Source organism: Lineus longissimus, chromosome 3, assembly GCF_910592395.1.
Source record: "Lineus longissimus chromosome 3, tnLinLong1.2, whole genome shotgun sequence".
Classification (NCBI taxonomy): Eukaryota; Metazoa; Nemertea; class Pilidiophora; order Heteronemertea; family Lineidae; genus Lineus; species Lineus longissimus.
In genome coordinates this window covers 19,019,528-19,042,017 of record NC_088310.1, presented here as the reverse complement: position 1 = coordinate 19,042,017, position 22,490 = coordinate 19,019,528, and the positions used below count along the sequence as shown (strand labels likewise).

The window sequence follows — 22,490 nt, the reverse complement described above, 5'->3', positions numbered from 1 at the left end:
TCTTTGTATATATAGCTTACCAGGTGTGATAAGTATGGAGACGTGAGCCAGAATGTGGTATTTAGCTTTGGTTTATACCGACCGAGGAAACCATCTTGACCAAAAAAATACTCTCCCGCTAATTCCCACATCGGCCACTAAAACTATTCAGGAGTCTGACCCCCCAAAAACCGAGGACCGCACTGTGTCCAAAATTCAGTTTTGGTGGTCCATGGTGTCCCGTCATGAACCCATGAACCTGGCTGATTTCAGGACGTCATCAGGTTACACCTCTGACGCGTATTCATGCATGTATATGAATTATACCATAGGCCTATGATTAAATTATCATATCAAAATGTCAATGAATGAGACTATCATTCAACGACCAGAGGCGACAGACTTTTAGAGAAACAAGTCCATTATTGAATAGTTTCGACGTATTCCGCTATTGTGAAGTTTCAATGAATCCCATGCAGCTTTGGCTTTGTCATAGATTTCCTGAGACCTGTACTTCCAAAAAATCTTAGCGACCATTACTGCTCCCAGGTGGTACCAATATCTGATCTGATATAGCTCATGGACGAGGATGGTTTCAATCGATTTACCGGTTAATATCAGTAATGTCAGTCATGTCACTGAAAGGGGATTTCCATTGGAAGTTCACTTGAAACCCACTTTGAACCGCCTTGAACCGAGCTCGCCACAGTCAACTGAGCCGGACACAGGACAGTAGGACGGATAAAAATCTCGAATTCGCACAGGCTATGGCGACGACCCTGGAAAAAAAAGGGAAAAGGTCATAGTATAAAGAGAGGTAAGCAATAAAATGAAATTCTAACGCGCACTCGCAGTCAGTGTTTGCGACATAACGCGACAGAATAATGATGGGTGTGCGACTCTTGAGGATATCTATACTTCACACCCTTCCCCCCCAAAAGGATTACATTTGTGTATTTTCTTTTCTTGGTTACTTGGTGATATGATGAAAGTTTTCTGTGGTTCGGTTGACAATATAGGCCTATAAGCATTTTTAACTTGATTTTGGTTAACTTTTACCAATATAGACTTAATATTAATAATAAGATAGCCTTTATTGCTTCTTGATATAACCTATCTAGGATTGTCCCCTCTTTTCCTCTTTGCTTACGCAAGTTTAGTAAGGCTAATTATCAAAGTGGTGTGAATTAATTAATTATAATTATATACGTGTACTAACTGGACTAATAGCCCTACTCTTATACACAGTAGGCCTACCGTGGCTGCTTATAGTAAACTTAGATGTGTGGGCCGCTCTTTCAATTCGTTTGCAAGGCGTGAAAAAATGCCTTATTTTCCATTTGATTTTCTTTCATCTTGCTTTTGTTTACTCCACTCCAAACTTATTCTGTGTTTTCGAGAGGGAATCCCCTTGACCGGGTTCTTATAATATTTCCTGGAAAATTGCAGTCGATCACTTCCGCATTTGCGCGCAAGGCATGATGGGATAGGGAGACCTGAGCCGAAGTGAGACAGCAAACCATCCTCCCGATTCCTGGTGATTTTACCAGAATCGTCGAAATGGAGGGCACAGATGTGGCCCAGGTATCCTCAGGAATTGACAACATGGTCACATACGAGCTCAGCAACGGTAAATATATCTACTTGTTGTCTCAAAGGTGCTTTGAATCGGCCAGACACTGGCCCCGTTTTCCATCGTTTTGGTTCCCCGTGACCCTGCCCGGATCAAATCAGCTGGCCAGCCAAATCTCTGGTTTGTTTATGATTGTTTGGGCCATACCCCCATGCATATTATACCCTCTATCTAACAATCCGACCCCTCAGCAGCTAGATATACATCCAATTTCCATTTCTAGACCGTAAAATCAAGTATTTTTCGACCTGATTGCATAAAACTTTAATGTTTTGCGGACGTGTTTTGCGTCGAAACACAAAATGGCCGACTTCTTTTTGTTGTTGATACGTAGAAATGTTGGTGATGGGAAATTTGTGATAAAGGTCATTTTTCATTTAAAACCTGTTGTGTAATTGTGTGTAAGTGATCGATATGTACATTTCAATGTAACAATGCTTTGGTTTTGCCATGTGTTGCTTGTATGCAAGAATACCACTTGTCTATTCTGGGCCCTTGCCAGCAACAACAAAGGAATGATCAAGAAAAGAAGGAAGTGTGAAATTCAACCCAGTTTATTATAAACAATAACTGAATAAGCTTGCTGACTGAGCATAACTGTTGCATAACCACATGGGGAAGCGGAATCGACTAATGAGGGCTTACCTTCATGATGTAACGTCCTGTACAACGTTATTACTAGCTATCAACTCGGCGCGACGTAAGTTTCTTTTCCATCCAAAAGAACCCCATGCAAAATCTAAAATGTAGCAGAATATCAGTGGCATTGGCATTTTGCTTCTGTGGTTTTGACTTGAGCGTCAGGCTATTTACAATCGGTAGCCTGAGAGTGAGAAGGTTTGGAAGGATGACCACTGTTTTTCGTTTTTGTGTCCTTGAGCAAGGCACTTAACCCTGCTTGCCTCTCCACCCATGACGAAACATGAAGAGGTGGAAAATATGAATTTCAGTCTTGAGCGCTGTTGTGCTGCTGCTCGGACCTGTATTCTGCAAGATATGGAGAGATCTCAGCTTGAATCATGAAGGTACAGGTCAATAGCTAGGGATAGGATGTATTAGTTATTGTCTAATGCTTTGACTGACTGAAACCAGTTGCATTTACTGGCGCAACTTCAAATGTAACTGATAAGTCTCATAGAAATCTCGGTATTTAACCCTGCAGTGGCCTTTTCTGTTGTATGTAATTTCATTCAGTATCTGATAAGCTTAGTCAGTGGTTTCAATTTAGTGCTAAACCTTTTTTTAACCAATCTTATCTCAAACGAGAAAAGAGTAGGCTAGAAGAATGAAGAAAGAATGTATATGCAATTACATCAAACCCATCTTACTGAAGTGATAGCTGTGATGGTTTAAAAAAATCCATTGAATGAGAGGATGCACTTCCTACATGTTTGTACTTGTAGTAAGCTGCCATTATCAGGTAGGATAAAAGATGCTTTGAAGTTTGCCTCAAATGGTTTGTTGTGAATGTACATCTAAGCTGTTGATGGCCTTGACATGCTTGAGCGGAAAGAATCTCTAATTTGAGAGAGGACAGTTAATTTCAGGTGTGGTGCAGATGACAGTACATCTACATGCAGTAACGTACTGTTCATGGCGATTAGTTTTTGGCATGATACTCAATACAAGTATGTCATGTCATTTAGCGTTGGTGCTAGAGTAAGTGTAGCTCACCGATATCAAAAGGTCACTTTTTTTAAATGAATCCGAAAAACATGTGTGGACATGTATACATTGGTTTCGCTACCCTTGGTTGCATTGCATAGTGCATTGCCATAGCCCTTGTATAAACTAGATTTTTGTTGCTAACAAATGCGACAAGTTTTACTGTCTTCCATATCCAAGATATCAGTTATCAAGCATAGATCAGATTTAATCCATGGTCATATTCAGATCATCATGCAACACAACATATATTTGACATGCTCTCTGTTCTAGGTTTTGTAAACCACCTCTCCAAGCATCTCCAACCTCTCTGAGACATGACCAACCCCCTCTCTGAGCAAATCAAGCCTCGGACTGTAAAAGATTGTATGGACTGCTCATCCAACTTGCTGCTTCCTCACTGTGGCAAGGCTATGCGCGGACACCCTCAAGGAGCCCTGACCAGGCTTCGAACAAATGCTGGTACCCCGGCTTCAGCCTTCGAGCTGGTAGAGTTGATATGTATGCTTTGATTTTGTGCGTACCTGCAACTGTAGCAGATCAAACGCTGGAATCGGAGATGCATCATCAATTCGAAAGCCTAAGCATAGCTCCTTAAACATTTAGATGTCCTGGCATAGCCTGTTCACAGTGTGGAAGCTGTCAGTTGGCAGGAAAGATGGTTTGGCCATGACTCAGAGAGCTTGTTGTTGAAATAAGTCAGTTTCTCTGCCAATCTTTCATATACATGACATGTAATCTTACTGGACCACTCTATTTCTGTTTTAAAATAAATGCAGAGAAATACAAATATTATACCAAGTTTCAGCAAAAATGCCTGTATGACTGAATGAAAACTGCACTATGGCATTGTGTATACCTGCATTTCTATTTTCCTGACCCGATGATACAAACAGCATGCCCCTTTGATAAAATCGTTTGTTTTTCTTCTCTTTCCAGTTAACATGACCGGGAAGGGGAAAGTGGGGATGGAAAACTTTGAACTTCTTAAAGTATTGGGAACAGGAGGTAGGTGATTAAGTTAGTTGTTTGGATTTGTGACACATCCTTGATAGTGACATTGTGTTGCCTTCACCAGGAAGATTAGAACTTTGTCTTCAGTGTGTCTTCAGGATGTTTACACACACAACTGTCAGAGTTGCTGCTGGGTGGGGTAGGCCTATAGTATTATAGAGCTCAAGGAGGTCATGGTCAATGAGAACCTCTCTATTAAGAAAACCCTTACGACTGAGAAGTGCTATCCTTAATAGAGAGGTGTTCTGATTAGCGAGGTCAAATAAATGAAAACAATCAAGTTGGGACAAAGACTAGTATCCTTTTATAGGCTTGATGGAGAGGGTGTCCTGCCAAAACAGAAGTTCCACTGTTGTTTTTATAGCAGAATTTTAAGTTTGAAACCATAGTTTCCAGAATTACTTTATGGGGAGAACAGGCCTTTCCTTTTGACACCCTAAAGCGCCGTATATTCAAACTCAGGAGCAGAATTGATGGCACTCCTTGCATTTCTGAGGTAATCACCTTCACTCACCACCTTGCTGTCGTGCTCAATGTTGCAGTTATCTCCCTCTCCTTCTTACAGCATACGGAAAAGTATTCCTGGTGCGCAAGGTTGGGGGCACTGACCACAACAAACTGTACGCCATGAAAGTCCTCAAGAAAGCAAGTATCGTCCAAAAGACAAAGACCACTGAACACACCAAGACCGAACGTCAAGTTCTGGAAGTTATACGCCAGTCACCGTTCCTTGTGACCCTTCATTATGCATTCCAGACAGAGGCGAAATTGCATCTTATTCTTGGTAAGAAATTATGAGATGCGTCAGACGGATGAGGCGCATTCTTACATCGCTGGACCTTTCAGAGTTTCAGACTGTTTCTTCTGGTTCAATTCATGCAAGGAAAGATTTAAAGGACTGAAGTCCACATCATAATAACAAAAGTTATTAACCTGGACAGATAGAAGTGATATCGCGGTCAAAGTATATTGAATCTGAATGATAATCTGAGTGAAATGCCAAAGAGACATTTGCTTGGACATTTGATACCCTGCTGTCAACATTTTGAAGAAAGTGGATTTGTATGCTGTTCTTCACCGTCTTTGTTTTTTGTTTCAGACTATGTGAATGGAGGGGAACTCTTCACTCATCTGTACCAGAGGGAACATTTCACTGAATCCCAAGTAAGGTTCTACATAGCAGAGGTGGTGCTAGCCCTGGAGACACTGCATAAGGTAAATCCCATAGTGATTGTTGTAGTTCATTATTTACCAGTTTAATTCAAGCCTTGATTTCTAAGCAGCCGGTGCTGTACCAAACCATGGGTTGACAGGTATCAATCACACTCTGCCTGACGAATCCCATGTTGACAATTAAGAAAGATGTATTTTATAAAGATATAAGAAGCTAGTTCGTTCCTCGGTTTACACATGTCTCATGGATGAAAACCAGTCTGCAATGGAGCCTGCTCTATGTAAATCTCTTGACCATTTGTCTGTTCACGTGTGAATAACTGAATTGTCACTTTACATCCAGCCTCTCAAAATGCATTGATGCACAGTTCATTCATCCATTACCCTGAATAGGGTAGAAATCAATAATCCTTATTTGTGGGGGGTCATGCTCGGTCATGGGGGTCTGGAATTATCCCCAAGTTGTTCGGAGTTGAACTCGTATAAATATGAACTTATAACCTGAGGTTACATCATCTAACATGTAATTTTAGGTTGTTGTGTTGTAACTTATTGGATAGATTCCCAACTATGTTCATGCAAAACTCAGCTGTCTGATCTGACATGTCTAAAGCCTGGGTCATTCTTCATGCAGATATAGTACAAGTACATGTAGAAAGATATCCTGTTTAAAGAAGTAGACTATTAAGTTCTTGAGTTTTGAGTTGGGCGTTCACAGTTCTGCCAAGTGTCATGTCTGTACTCTGTGTTGGACCTCCAAGATCATTGTCGGTGAACATTAGGCAGACGTTACATAGAGCTTCACTCCTCACGCCTCATGCTTCACGGTTCACTCGTGAACCGAAGAATTAACAAGGTATTTCAATGAGCCCTGTTACATGGGAAAAAATGAGGGCCTAAGTTGAAATGCCTTGGAAATTCTTCGGTTCACGAGTGAACCGTGAAGCATGAGGCGTGAGGAGTGAAGCGTGAAGCTCTATGTAACGTCTGCCTTAGGGTCGCTCAGCAGAGTTTGTTGCATGAACAAAAGCCTTAAGCGTTATGGGCTGTAGCCTACTTTGTATTTTTTTTTAAAGGGCACACTATTTAGGTCTAGTGGGCTTGAAAGTGTTCCTCGAGTAAGCTTTAAAATGTACTGCAAGCTTACAATCATTTGCATGTTGTGATTATAAAATTTTAGTATGGGTCTTACAGAAAATAGGTGTTGCAATGTTGAACTCATGATGTGTCATTTTGGTTAAACTGTACGACATGTGCACATGTACTGTCTTACCTGCCTGAGGTCTACGAGGTGCAGAAATTATGAGTTGTTTAGTCTACTTTCTATTGATATGAAGACAAAACAATAATTTTCAATAAAAAATCAATCCCAAATCAAAATTGTAATGTGTCAGTAGGCCCACAGTGATGTTTAAGCTTTGCTTTCAAATATTTTCTTGTGTGATGGTTAATTTTCTTGCCATTGGCCTTCCAAATGTCTGATTCTCTGGTTATGGGTCATCAGAAAACATGATGTTACACTTAATATGATTAAGCTTTATCAGCCATCCTATTCTCATTGGTCAGCCCTGATCAAGAACAAAATGCAATTCGCAGTAAATTTACAGCAAAAAGTATTAATACAGTAACCATGGTAATGATTGGTATACAGTAATATCAACTGAGATATTTTGCCCTCATTCGCATTGCATAATTCAGAGAAATCTTCAAAATACTCTTCGATGAATGTGTCAAAAATTGGTTCAATGGTTGCCTCCGGGGTTATCTTTCCAATTATAACGCCTTTATATCGGATCATGAAACAAATTAGACTCATCAAGAGAATTTTCTGAATTCTTTTGGACATAAAAAGTACATTGTGCATCACAGTATATGATAGTGTATGGTGTACTTGTTGCTAGTCATGTTTTCAGCCTCAGTGTGCCATGTGTGTACACTCTGGCTTACATTTAATTCCAATGGATCAATATTTCCTGGGCAACTTGATTGGACTGTATGTACTACCATGTGGTCACAGAAATCCTATTCTAATCTAACGATACATGCAAGATTCATTTGTCCATAGTTCAGAACAATACCATTCGAGATGATAGGGCTTCCAGTAGACCCTCAGAAAATTGGGGTTTCAAGGGACCCACATAATTTTCCGAGGCCCCTTAACATGAATGTAGTTTTGAAACAGGTTTCCAACCATGTCTAGGGTCCTTTCTTTAATTGTTTGGGGGAGGGCAAAGACATTTTCAGGTGCATTGGTTGCACAATTTTTGCCTCTCAAACACAATGTGATATGAACTATGAGAAATAACATTTCGTTTCACACCTTAGTCAAACCCAACCCCCTGGCACTTGGTAACCAGCTTCTATGATGAAATAGGTGAAAATCAAAGTTAAGAAATGTGAATGAACCACAAGGAGTCTGATCTGACTGACCATGGGGGAGAAAAAGGTCAGGGGTGGAACGGCTGGATACCGACTGTGATGTGGAAGGCACTCTTTCTCAAACTCCAGGGTGGAAGGTATGGAAATGAGCTAATGTAATGATTAGAAAAAATAGAAGGCCATGTGTCAATGCTTGGGTATTATCATTGACAGTGTCATACAATTTGACATATTTTTATCTATTTTATCGTTTCAGCTTGGTGTAATCTATCGTGATATTAAATTAGAGAACATACTGCTGGATGCTCAGGGCCATGTTGTCCTGACTGACTTTGGTCTCAGCAAGGAGTTTCTACCTCATGAAAAAGTAGGTATATGACTTGGTCGTGAGATATGATAATTTTCATCAACATGATCAAGTATAATGTACAAGAAAAGTTGTACGATTGGATAATCATAGCTGCCTTTTCCAGAGTTGTGACGTCAAACTTCTCTGTTGTCAGATTCTTTCAGTTCTGCAATACTTTTCAATTTGGTACTGATTACTACCTATGTACTACCCAGTAACACTCTCCCATCCAATTTCATGCATTTGCGTATGTGTATAAATGACATAAGTTTAAAAAGATAGATGCCTGTCATTCTATTTAGAGCACTGAAATATAATTTTCTGGTGTGATCCACTTGTGGCGTCTGCGTTCTGGATGGGATCCGAATAATCACAATCTGGTTGTAAACTTTAACAGCAATTATGAAATGGAATGACTACTCGTTTCAAAAATCCATAATATCATACTCTGGGAACTGATTGTTATGATTTTGATTGTAAATTTTCAAAACCTAGCACTCTCTGTCTATTATGATTGATGATATCTATTTCATATCTTGCAGACTTATAAAGCCTACTCCTTCTGTGGTACCATAGAATACATGGCTCCTGAAGTAGTCAAGGGAGACAAGACTGGTCATGACTTTGTAAGTATGAAAATTTTGATATTTTAAAAAAGTATCAAAAACAATCGAAATATCTCACCTGTCTTTGTCACCATAGAAGGGTGGCCTAGTCATTGCCACTCTGTGTAGGGCAGTATATGTGCTCCCTGGTTTCAACACTTTTCTACAGTCGTAATCTTGGATTTTCTTGCAGGCTGTCGACTGGTGGTCCTTAGGAGTTCTCACCTATGAGTTACTGACTGGCGCATCACCTTTCACCGTTGATGGAGAGAAAAATTCGCAGACGGAAATTTCCAAGTGAGTGTCAACAGATCATCCCACTTTTATTGATGCCATAAGAGGCCCGACTTCAGTTAGTAGCCACAGATAATTTGAAGTACCGTAGCGATTCTTGATGTAGTTTTACATATTTTTATTAATTGATTCATTCCCAGATAATAGTATTTTGGAAGATGTTTCTATAATGAGACATGTCTTTGTAACGATAAGAAGCAGCAAATTTTTCCATTCCCATTTTCCATTGTTAAATAGCTTGAACGCTTGATTTCAGACGAATTCTAAAAGCTCAACCGCCCATTCCGAAGTCATTTTCGCCGGTTGTGCGAGATTTTATTCTAAAGTTACTGACCAAGGATCCAAAGAAAAGACTTGGCGCCAGGGGAGGGTCGGATGTCAGGGAGCATCCATTCTTCAAGGTGAGTGTAGCTGTGTCAGTGGAAGTTGTCAAATATTATTGGCCATTGGCTACGAAAGTTCCGTTGAAAATATCTGTTGTCATCTACATGTATGGTTATTTTGGTGTAAAACTGGAGAGGATAGCACTATGAAATGAAAGTATGGGTGGGCTGCCAGCAAAACAAAACGATTTTTTTTTGGAAATGTTTTGAGGAAAGTTGTTGGTTATTTACCTACTTTCCAACGCCACAATACTCTTCTTTGTCTTCAGCATATTGCTTGGAAGGAAATGGAAAAGAAGCAACTGCCTGCACCTTTCCAGCCTAAAATCAGAAACGAATTAGACGTCAGTAACTTCTCAGAAGAATTCACCAACATGCTTCCAGCAGACTCACCAGCAGTTGTGCCCATGAATGGGGAGAAACTATTCAAGGTCAGTGGTTGATTTATGCATCACTTGTGCATGTTAAGAAGCTGCTGTGATGTAGCGCCTCGGACTCGACAAGCCGTCAAGACTTCTGTGGTATGGTCCATACTGTCGTATGAGACTAGGCTAGTCTCTTTGTCCAACTTGTCTTACTCCATCCGGGTGTGTGAATGGGTGCCGGTCAGAAATGCTCCGATTGTAGTGCTGTTTGAGCAGCTTATTTGAAGTTTCGTGAAAAAGGTTTCACTACAGACCAGGGTTAAAATGCGAAGTTGGATGATAACCTACATCGTAGTTGAAAAAGGCCTCGCAACACAAGCAGAAAGCATTAGTACATGTAGAGCAGCTTGAATTTGTCGTTCCATGTGGTGGTGAGTAGGTACACTATCTTCCTAGCCACCTTAATCCCAGGCCCAAGTTTTCCCTTTCAAAAAACGAAATGTCTGCTTTCAGGGTTACTCGTACGTAGCTCCCTCCATCTTGTTCAGTGAGAACATGGTCAGTACGGACTTCTTGCAGCCTTCCACGGAACATAGACCAGAAAAAACACATCTTGCCATAGCTAGTCATTTCAAGGTAAGCTTTTTAATGTCATTGTCGCCTGCAAAACTTCATGATGGCGAATATCCCCATCGGGGTAAAGCACCACCCCAGCTCCCCTGGTGGTTGCGGCATAACCCTATTGTTACTAAGCCAACTCAAGTAGTTGTTGCCTTGGCTCAGACTCTTCCGTCTTGTTCGGAGAATATTGTGACAGTGTGCGCAAAATAGAGCATCGTGAGAAAAACTGATCAAGTTGAAAGTGCAACGCAGGAATCTGTCCCTGTGAAGGGTACTAAGTGTTGACGGGTTGTTTGAAAGTGCATGAGGATGGTTTTTATGGAAAATTATCTGGTCCACCATTCAGTTGAAGTTTTATGTTCGATTCCACAGCGTATTCAGGTGTTGTCAAATTGGTATAATAAAAAGGCCTTGACTCTCCTCAATAGTAGTACACACACTTATGTTTCGTTTCAGAATTCACCGTTTTTCCAGAATTATGAAATCAATATCAGGGAAGGGATACTGGGTGATGGCAGCTTCTCAGTCTGCAGGTAATTATGCTTTTGGTTCCTGAAAATATCTTGGAATAGAGAATGAGAAAAAAGGGCAGTACTTATCCCATTCATCTGTCTTGAATGGCCAGTTGAATGTTTTGATAACCAGGAGCGTTTGTGTGGTCTGTGTTGTAAAGATGATGAGTCGAGTTACAGAATCGTTCGATTTTAAGCATATACAAATTATGTATCTCCAGTTCGGTATGGATTCCGGATCCTTAAATGCAGGGGTGTGAAAGATAAAAATGACTGTTTGTGACGTGAATCTCTTCTCATCTTTGGCGTTAGTTGGGGTCACTCGAGGGATACATTGTATGGGGCAAGCCACCCAAGATGTTCACACCACCACCACGAGGGAAGATTTTACCAATGGCTGTCCTAAAATGTAGCTCGTTTCTTGACTTTGCAGAAAATGTGTTCATAAAAAGACGGGAAATGAGTATGCGGTGAAAATAGTCAGTCGGCGCCAAGACTGTAGTCGCGAAATCAATCTCCTGAAAATGTGTCAGGGTCATCCAAATATCGTCAAACTACATGATGTCTATCATGATGAGGTGAGTGAAAACAATCTACACGGCCCAGTTGCTCAAAAGAAGTTTAACGTCCATGTTCTCAACTTGGGAAAATAAGCAAGTTTAGCCACCTAACAGTGAAACATTGAACTAACATAACTGCTCTTAGTCTTAGCATTGGATATTCTTCTTGTGATTAAAATCTGTATATCTGTTTAACTTTTTTTGTGGGAATTTTTTTATTCATGTGATGTGATCACGTAATTCATCACGAGAAAAGTATTTTAAACACTTGGCCTCAGGAAATGTTGTCACGGAAGACAGTTTTTGGATTTGGCTGGTGGCCTAATATGTTCCTGTATCGGCTCTCTAACATGTCTAATATAACGATCACCATTTCAGTTACACACTTACATAATCCTAGACTTGCTCAAGGGAGGGGAGTTACTGGACCGCATCAGGAAAAAGAAGCAGTTTACAGAAACTGAGGCAAGCCAGATCATGAGGAAGTTAGTGTCTGCCGTGCATTTCATGCACTCGAAAGGTGTTGTTCATAGGGACTTGAAACCTGAGGTATGTACCGATAAATGGTTGAAAGCTCTTCACTGTCGATTTAGTTGGACTTAAAACGACATTCTGTTGTGAACCAGCAAGTCTACCAGAGCAGGGTGAAGATACAGGGCAAAAAGAGTTACCATAACTCTCTGTTGTGTCAAATCTTTCAATTGTTGGTCCGTTCTTATGGATAAAATGACAGGCATGGCTCCTTTGAAAAGAAAATGCTACATTTATGTGTCCTTGCTTTCAGAATCTACTCTTCGAGAACAGTGTAGACAACGCGGAAATAAAAATAGTCGATTTTGGTTTTGCACGGTTAAAACCTGAGAAGGAGCCAATGATGACGCCATGTTTTACCCTGTACTATGCAGCGCCAGAAGTGTTAAAACAAACAGTAGCCGGTCAAAATAATGGTTATGACGAGGGGTGTGACCTCTGGAGTTTAGGAGTCATTCTGGTAAGGCTTGACGTTCAGTTCTGAAAGCTTTGAGTTTTAAGCCATCCCTCAGTATTTATTTGTACTCTTGGCTACTCTCTTCACAGTGGTTGATCAATGGTAATAGTGCACCATCGAAGAAAAGTGTTCATGGGCCACCGTCCCTTGGTGAAGACCCTGTTTTCTAGTGTCATTGCATGCCATTGCTGAGGAATGTGGATAATCACAATGATTGTATCCTGGTTGTGTTTGATTGTGTTGGCTATGAATTGAGATGGGTCGTTTACGACTCCTGTTGAGACCCCAAGAAGTCTGGTTGGCTGTGGAAGAAGTGTAACAGCAGTAGATTCAAGCGGGTTAAATTCAAGTCGTAGTCATTTTGGTTTAAAGTATATCTTCTTCCTTACTCATTTTAGTACACCATGTTGTCCGGTAAAGCACCATTCCAGTCAAGAAGTCGTGAAGACAGTGCAGCTAGTATTATGCAGAGGATCAAAGGAGGGGAATTTACCTTCACCGCTCCGGCTTGGGAGAGGGTGTCTGACCAGGCGAAGAGGCTCATAAAGGGTAAGTGCCTGGTTAAGACACTGAGCTAGGAATTGGGTTTTCCTCAGGATTTTATGGTCTATAATGGAACGTACTTTTCAACAGTTAGTACAGCTATTGTGTTGAACAAAAATATTTCAATCCAAGATATCTCGGGTAGTGGTCTCGAGCATCAAAGCTCCTGTTTGATTTACAGTGTGCATAAAACTGAGGAATTACGTCATGTTTGTTTTCAGGTCTTCTAACTGTTGATCCGAAGTCGCGACTACAGATGCACGCTCTCATGAGGCACGAGTGGTTACAGTGCGGCTTCACGAACCAGTTGATTACACCGCTAATGACGCCAGACATTCTTAGTGCAGGCAGTTCGAAAATCTCTCAGCAGCTTAATGCTACAATGGGTGCTTTTCATATGGCAGCGCGGGAAGGATTCCGTCTGCAGGACGTTGGAAAGGCTCCATTGGCGCAGCGGCGAAAACTTAAGAAAAGTTCCGAGGATGCCCGCAGTAGTACCAGTAGCAGTGGCAGTGCACGGTCGAATGGATCTCTTACCCCTACAAACAGTTTGACGCAGTCACCTATGCGGGGGTCCCCTGTGACGCAATCACCAGTGAGAAATCTATCTAGTAATTCCGCCGCGAGTAGTACTGGTTTCACGCCGTTAAAAAATGCGCTTACCTCGGGCAAGCCTACTTCGCTAGAAAGCTCGGGTTACTTTAGCTTCAAGGAGGCGAGGATTGCGCAATTAATGAGTACAATCCCGGACAATTCTAAAACGACGGACACAAGTTCTTATTCAGGAAAGGTCTCGCCCCATGGTGCGAAGCGGAAACTTCCCATGGATGATGTGTTCAACGATGATGATGATGATGACGATTGCATAATTATAAGTAGCACGACACCACCGAGAGGACAGCGCATTTCAGATACGTTGAATAATAATAACAGTTCAATGACGTCCAAGAGATATAAACCAGAGACTATTGTCATTGATGACGATTGACGAGAATATCTCGTTAGATTACTAGTGTGTTCGTTCCATTCCCAGTTTAAAGTATCTAGAATTACCACGATCTTTCATTTTTTAGTGGGCAGCCAGTGCATTGTGGGTAGGAGTAGGCCTGCGTAGTCGCGCCTGGAAATTGATATGCGGTATTAAAATCTGTTATTGTTTGATTTCCAGTTTTGCTAGCGACTCTTGCTTTGTTGTCAAAAGTTTGAATTCACATTAACCTTGAACATGTTGGAAAAGTCAACAATTGGTGTGGAATAACTACAAAGTTAGTCTCCACTGGTCTTTCAATAGTGTAATTATCTCTTTTTGATTGATAGGGGATGGGACAGCAGCTTAAACATCGCTATGAATGATCTGACTTAATAAAAGTGCAATATGTAAACTTAATTTAATTTATCGGACACTTTGCTATGTACCATTTTAACGATGATTGTGTAGTGATTGATCACATTACCAGTCTGACCTCATGATGCTTCACATACTCTGCATGTGCATAATGATGTCACTGCATCATCGGATGATACGCTGGGGTCAGTGACGCTCCAAACTAGCCAAGGGGTTCAGACGTTGCCAGTCAGGTGCTGCCATCTCTGTGACTTCATGATGTTAAGTCGGCAACATGTACAAAACCTAATCCTAGCCACAATGCATTGTTTCCAGTTGAATGTTATGGCCTATCTCTGCATTAGAGTTCTCGTATCAAACTCTGTAAAGAACTTTGTTATCTCATGCCTTGCTACACATAATTCCCTGTGCATGATCAAGGCTTGCATCATTTATGTGTAGATAGGCCTTTATGAGCAGTTGTTTATCTTGACATGATCATTCAGGAAGGTAGTGTTTTCGGAATGTGTAGAGTGTAAAATGGTGCATGAGTAGTGTGTTTTGAACGTTGGGCATTTTGGACGTCTGCTCAGATGACATGGGTGATTTTCTTACTAAGTGTGTTCAATAATTGTTAGGTTATTGAGTGCTCTTGAAGTTTAAAGTGTACAGTTCGGGTATAATTTGCATAATTAAATGTAACCCTCAGGGATCAATTGTGATTTGCTTTTTAGCGATTTCGATGAATAGATGCGTAAAAATATATTTGAAGCCCAGATGTGAGCATTTTTTAAGAAAAATTCTTTAATCGAGAGAATATCAGTATAATGATTTAAGCAAATTTCTTAAAACATCTTATATTTAAAAATGTTCCTTGAATTGCTCTTGGTCCTTCAGGGTGTAGTCGAGTTTTGTCTCAGAGACAACGTTTTGGCAAAGCTTGTGTGTTATTTCAATCATCCCAAGTAGATATGATGGACTGTTTTCCAGTCTATGTTCACAGCTTTTGCTATAGAATTCTAGCAAATTTAGGATGAAAATGCCTTCAAAGATGCTTTGTATGTCTATTGGAGACAATATACAAGAACTCGAAGGGTGTCTGGATGTAATTCAACAATCCGGTGTAGACGGCGCTCCAGATGTACTTCAAAATGTAGAGACAATTCGTGCGGGTTGTGTGTACATTTTCTAATGTATTCAAGAATTACCCAGTTTATAGAGGAGCAGGGTATCGGTTTTAGCCCAGCATTATCTGAAGACGTTCATCTTTCAACACCTAGTTCTGTCATGATGTTCTGTCTGCGACTTATTCAATAAAAGTTGTGAATATCACCACCCACAAAATTGAGCAGTCCAAATGGCATGTATGTATGGTACCTAGTTATTTATTAGAATATTTATTTTATTTACGCAGAAGGTGAGCGCTGGTGTCATAATGGAAATAGTCGATGTATCCAGTGCTGGGCGAAATTCTCATTAAGTACCTACTGTATGGTATGTACAATGCTTGGTGTTGATTTTGATTTTTGTTTTATCATAATGTCAAATTGTACATAGGGCACAATGAAATGATTCATTGGTCACTAATCATTGTGTATTTATTTGTTGGCACGAGCTGGACGTTTCCACAACTTATGCCCGAGTTATGGTTAACTTATACTATTTAAGTCCTTGTCGTTAAAAATATCACCAAAATGATACTGTATGTTATGTTTTGAATGCCTTTGTTGGGTTGGGGAAGTAGTTTGCCAGCTTAAAAGTTCAATCTACGGATGATCTTGCTATGTAAAGTGTGGTATGTGTTAAGTTTCTTGAGTATCGAAGCTGGTTTCTGTCTGTTTTTAACTGTGTCATTGAGGAAGTTGACTCATTTAAGAGTTTTACAGGAAACACTCTTGAGCTACTTAAGTTGTGTTTCAAGTCATAAAACTATAAAACTGAGTGCTATCATACTTGTCAAGTGGACCTTTAATGTGTGGTTATTAGGACAGTCAATTAAAATCGCCAACAAAAGTTACAAAAGCACAAATCTTCCTGCAGACATGCAATGTAAATTTTTCAAAATATCTTGACTTTGTTTTCTTGACAAGTGAAGATAGCAAAGACGGTAGGGTGAAACATTGGTCACTGCAATGAATCCTAATAATGAACAAACAGTATAATTGCCTGTTTGACTGTGATTTTAAATTCTTTTCTAGATTTATATGACTAATCTGTCTAAATAAGCACCCCTTTAATTTATATTTCAGGATTTTCCTGGACCCACGATCTTTGAAACAAATCTTATATACACTTTTAATGTATTTTATACAATAAATTATTTATATTTATTCGACTACAGTCATCTTAATGGGATAAAAATCTTGTTCCTCTGTGATGTAAAATGTATCATGGTTGTATGTTCTATGCTCTAATCAACATGGGAGTACTCCTCAATGTTATTTTATTCCCAACTCCATTGTCGGAACAAAATCCGCTGTCTCGACCCATGGGACCATCCCACCATCTGGGTTTGGGGTGAGAACTCGCCGCTGTCTAGGGTCACTGACTATATGTGCCTTGAATCGCCAATTTTTTGTGCTGGTAGTGCCTGGCCGCAAATCCACTCATCACTCATTGGACAAACAACGTCATGTGACCAGTCAGTGAAAGCTGATGTTGCTCGGTGATGACACGTATGGTGATCAGTGCATCTGAAATCGAGGAATTCTTTTGTCAGATTGGTTGAAAGGCTTGTAGCCGATTGGAAAAATGTTTTTGCCATTTGTGACAGATGAGCTACTTTCCACACAGAGCTGAACTAAGTGCTGAAGCTGTAGGTTATATCTCGTTTCTAAACATGAAACCTGTGGTTTTGCCTGAGGCTTGATCCTGTCCGCATTCTTATTGGCACTCGGATCATTCCTTGCTTAAATGTGTAAATTATATCCTTTTCATTTAAATCATTACTCTTTCACTTTATAACTTATTGGTTTCATCTGACTACTCTTTTGTACAATACTCATAAGTTCTGTTGAGTCTCCCAGTTTCTCTGTTGATTGTCAGTTGATTGTTTGCATCTGGTTTTCTGTAACTGTACCGTAAACCTCGTTAATCCACACTTTCCTTCAGTTCCTTTTAAATTATTCCTAACTTATTGTCAATATTTAAGCTCGAAATCAGAATCTGTGATGATGTCCATTGCATGGGTGAGGTTGAGGTGTAATTCAACCACCCCTGTTAGGTATATCAAGACAAATTTAGGGGTTTGATGCAAAGTCTGGCATTAATGATCATGACATAAGGGCTGTGCAAACAAACGATTTTTATCACTGCGGCCTACGACAATGATCGCTGCGATGAGTGAGAAAAGGATCACTTGTCTGCATAAAAAACAGTTGCCCTGTGTTTGATATGTTTTATCATGATTGCAGGTCATAGTAACAAAAATTACTTGTTTGTGGGGCGCCTTAAATTATTTATCCGGCGAGTCTGTAAATTTCTAATTATGTTTTGTATTAGAAATAGTGTAACATACATTTTTGTATTTTGGCTACATTTGGGGTTATTTTGCATTATTTTTTTTAATTATCTGAAACATTTGCGGTGAATGAGGTTGTAAAGTTATGCTGGCAACATGTTAAAAGAACTTGATTTTCTTGTTAACTTAAGTTGTCAGTGTCAGCTTCATTGAATTTTGCAAAAACTGAATACCGGTACTGTATTGCCTGTCTGTGAGTTTCCTCTGTTGCTCTTGGTTACCCTAATCTTAAAACTTGTGCAGACTTGATATTGTAGGTGTAGCTAGTCAGTTGTCTTATAGTGTGGGATTGGTGAACAGTAGGCCCTCCAGGGGTAATGGAGGTGTAGACTCCCAGACTGGGAATATAGAATGTAAAGGGAGCTCTAGTATTTTAAAATAACTGACAAAGGGTGTGTTTTCTTATCATACTGAACAAAGCACTCCAGAATCGTGTACTGTAACATCAGATTTTTTGCGTGTGTCTTAATTTCGTGGTCCAACTGATCTGCAAAATTAACCAGCGTAATATTTCACTTTGTCCATACATAATGCATCAGATTAGACAGCTGGGCATGTGTTGTTGAACATGCACAGTAAAACTACTTGGGAGGGAGGATTAGTGAGACCAAATGGTCTTTGCAGAAGAAATCCTTGGGACAGGTTGTCTCTTTAAGTAATGCCAGCCAGTTATGACGTTATGCAGCCCCCTCTATATTTTGGTGGTTGACTTATTGTTACGTGTTATCTTGTCAAACACTATCATAGAAGCAGGCAATTTCAAACGTGGTTGGAATACTATTTAAGAAAGATGAGAACGAGACTACAGTAAAGCAGGTCAGGACTTGTTACAACTTTTGTGGTTTGATTCATTGCCTCAAATGCTGCCAAGTCGCAACACTCCTGACTGATTTTACAGTAGTGTGTAAGGCGGCATACTCTAACAGTGACTCAAGGTGTAATTTAGAATAAATCCTGGCGTTGACTTATGCATTTTGTATTTTCACCGAAGTGTACCCATGAATGAAATAAACGTACCATTTTATTGACATCCTGCCTCCATTTTGAACCTTTTTGCCCATCAGCTGATGAGTAATGTGAGTGGACATTATTGCCAGTGTCCATGCAAAGCTGCAGCTCCAGAAATGTCTCGTGGTTGTGACGTTGTCTCTGGTATTGTGCAAGGACTGTGCATGGTTTAGGAATTAATAATACCAGGCTGGTTGTCATTTGTTGTCTAGTTGAGACTCCGCGGGTTGACTGAAAGTGCAAACAAAAGTATGCAGCACCAGTCGAGGGGAGTTTCGAACTACTTCAAGGTTGGCCCGAGTGGTCTTGATAAGACAGACAACCAGGGAGAGGAAGCAAGGTATCAATTTCTATTGCGACACCAAGGACCACTTGGTTGTGTTAGTTGCCAAGGACCATTGCAATTTAAACGAGGCTTTATGTATTTCCCAATAAGGACATTGATATCCTGAGACCAAAGCCTTGTCTAGTACTGCTCATTCCCCAAAAGATTGTGCAACTGTCTCCATAATTTTGTAACCGTCAGAATGGTTGTACCTCTGTCTCTGAAGGTTTTATTAGGGCAATGTGGTCGTCTCAAGGACTGAAATAGTATTTTTTTAACCGAGATACCTGAACTGCAGTTATTATGAAATGAAAAGATGGAAGTGGATTATACTGGACCAAGGGGAGGTTGTGACTGAGGTTGTGACTGCAAAAATGTTGTGTATGACACAACCTGATCGTCCACAACTCAGTTGAAGCCATTCTGCTGTTATAGATTTCATTGGCTGCATTGCAGTGCGACAGCCGATGAGGCCACCATAATGATAATCAAGGAAATATTGGTAAACGCCGGGATGGAATAGGAGCAGTGATTCCTGTGTGAGCCGAGTGGTCCTTCCAATTTGAGCAACATTTCAGTTCCATACATTGGCCATAGGTGACAGCAGTAGCGGTCGTTGTCGGGTGTGTCGGGCATTTCCGGAGCAGTTACCATGGCGCTCATGAGTAAAGTTGTTGAAGTTTAAAGGTCCCTCGGAAGCCATTCATGCCATTCCTCGCACATGTTCCTCGCCCAGGTGTTGCATTCTCTTTCATGGCGCGTCCAAGACCAGGTTGGAGGGATGTCGCTCAGGTTCTACTCAGTGCCATGATGATGATGATGCAGCCAAGGACGCAGTATGCGAATACATTGTATAGGCCTATAAGTAGAAGAAAAAGTGCTGACCGAGGAAAGGTTTGCTATTTATAATGTTCTCTTTATTGCCTAACAACGTCTAGGCTTTTGGAGTTGTCTTTGCCTTCTTTGAAAGAGATTGGGGTCTGCCCCACCCCATGTGGTCAATTTCAAAGTGAAATATTTTCTACAGATAATTTGGTATGATGTAAGGGTGATCTGCCATGCATTTAAAGGGCCAATACAGGCAGCAGCTGGGCAGGCAAGATAAAGTTACACAAAGTCGCCAATAAAGGCCAATAGGCCGAAGTTACATAGACCTCATTCGTTCATTTACCACGAGTCACTTTCCGGGTTTTTCTTTCATTCCTCGGTGAATGCACGCCACAAGGCCGTGCTTTTTACAGGGGCACGAAAGCAAAAGGGGAAAATGAGTCCTGGGAAATGAACGAATGAGGTCTATGTAACTTCGGCCATAGGGGTTTCTCATATCTCACAGTACGTCGAAATGATTGTCGCTTGTACAAGGAATATATTTTGTGCCGAGTCTGACATGACCAAGGGCCCTACTTAAAGATGGTCAAATGCCTATAGGCCTAGTCCCCCTTATTCTCATCTCATTTTTTCGGGACACCAGTATCTTTGTCCCCATACCAGTATTAGGCCTACATACTCACAATTTTTATTTTATTTCCAGATATTATGCAGCCTACTGTTTAATTTCAGGGCTGTAGTTAGTGGGTGGCCCGGGATGGTTGTCCCCTAGACGTCTCAGAAAAACATGTTCTTCAATGCAGATTTGGAAAGACAAGTGATGTTCTGGCCCTGACTGAGCTGTTGAATCATGAATGAGGTAAGTGAATATATTGAAGGTAAGTGAATATATTGAAGGTAAGTGCATATATTGAAGGTAAGTGAATATATTTACACCAATTTGTAGTTTTAATCGCTGCAAAAAGTGTACATTACTGTCTTTAAGCTAAAGGTGAATATTTCTAAGGTAGTACAAATACCTTAAAAAAGACTCTTAGACATGTCAGAAAATATAGAAGATAGCTAACTAATGATGTATGAAGTTCTGTATGCTGTTTAAAATGATTTCATTTAACAAAGGGGCACGCCGTTTGTAGTTATAAAGAAATGCAGTTATACTCGATGCAGTTATCATCCACATTGCAGTTATCATGCAAGCACCTACATGTAATTTCAAATTTTTAACTAACACAACAGCCTTAGGCCTTTAGAGTTTGTATATTTCTGATAAAATGTTGTAAAACATGTACGCCCCAATTCTAAGGCCAATTAATACACAGCAACTCAAACTGCTTTAATTTTCCCTCTTGATCATGACTTAGTTGACATTAATGACCTAAATATTTCGTATGACTCTAAAACACCAAATGATAAAAGAACAAACCAGACGATCATATTTTAGGTCCAATTTTCTAAAGATACACACAAAGCCATCAGTATTCCTGACCAGCCACATGTCCCATCTTGCCGTCGCCATTGTCAGAACCCATCTCAGGTCTCCTTTTCCCTTGCTCCTCCCTAATGGTTCTCATAAATCCTTACTTTAACGGGAACACTTAATTCTGTAGTGTTTAATTGTCATTTTGAGGCAACAGAGGAGACATCAGCGGGTGTCGTTAAACCCCCTGGCTTCCTTTCAATTCACATCATTAAACTTGAATCAAGTTGAGAACTAATGTGAAATAAATATTGTCAGTATTTCGCACTTTCGTTGGTGTGATTGACATCTCAAATCAATAAGTTATGACTATAATTTGAAATCGTACTCTAATTTCACTTTTATAAGGTCAGGTTAGTTTAAGACATAAACTTGGATATAGAATGTACTACACTGGTCACAGCTACTATAGCCCGATTGTTTCATTTGTAACTGACGTGAAGGTGGTACTACTCCGCTCAGAGCAGTTTACTCTAGTTTCATCAACCTAAGACCAGTTAAAAATAATTAGGAAATTGACACAAAGGTCAAGCTGGAACATGATGTAAAGATCATTGGCCAGTTTGGTGTCCAATTTGGTGTGCATTTTTAATGGCAGTGAACGACAATGTGCATTTATATCTTTCATTTCTTGAATATTCACAGACAGTCTTAGATCGTTGAGACTAGAGTATTCACAGAGAATGACAATCTATAAGACCTGGAGGCAAGAAACGAATATTTGCCACTGATCTTATTTTAGAGAAGAGTGAGTAATTCTATTAGGCTGCAATACTGAAAGAGAGCTGCTTTGCCTCTTGAATCTTTTTTGGCCCTGAAAATGGTGTGTGGCACGGAGAGCTTACTGTGAAAAGCTGCTTTACCAAAAGCTGTGCCAGAGGCCCAAATTTGGTGACCAACTGTAGTGGCATGTTATTGAATACATGCTAGAGCCAATGCAGAAGA

At 40.3% G+C, this 22,490-nt stretch overlaps 1 protein-coding gene across 2 annotated transcripts; it reads left to right on the top strand.

The window, feature by feature from the left end:
- Positions 1-729: 729 nt before the first annotated feature.
- Positions 730-18,935, top strand: LOC135484109 (ribosomal protein S6 kinase alpha-5-like). 2 transcript variants are annotated; one of them, XM_064765237.1, is made up of 16 exons: positions 730-796; positions 4,217-4,285; positions 4,857-5,075; positions 5,391-5,506; positions 8,100-8,210; positions 8,735-8,818; positions 8,991-9,094; positions 9,348-9,492; positions 9,744-9,905; positions 10,353-10,475; positions 10,917-10,993; positions 11,406-11,550; positions 11,911-12,081; positions 12,317-12,523; positions 12,919-13,069; positions 13,285-18,935. In XM_064765237.1, the coding sequence occupies exons 2-16, from the start codon at positions 4,222-4,224 to the stop codon at positions 14,049-14,051; spliced, it is 2,646 nt and encodes an 881-aa protein (XP_064621307.1). In that variant the 5' UTR covers positions 730-796; positions 4,217-4,221; the 3' UTR covers positions 14,052-18,935. The 2 variants fall into 2 exon arrangements, with proteins under 2 accessions (XP_064621307.1, XP_064621306.1); XM_064765236.1 differs by lacking the exon at positions 730-796 and adding an exon at positions 1,470-1,609.
- Positions 18,936-22,490: the final 3,555 nt, after the last annotated feature.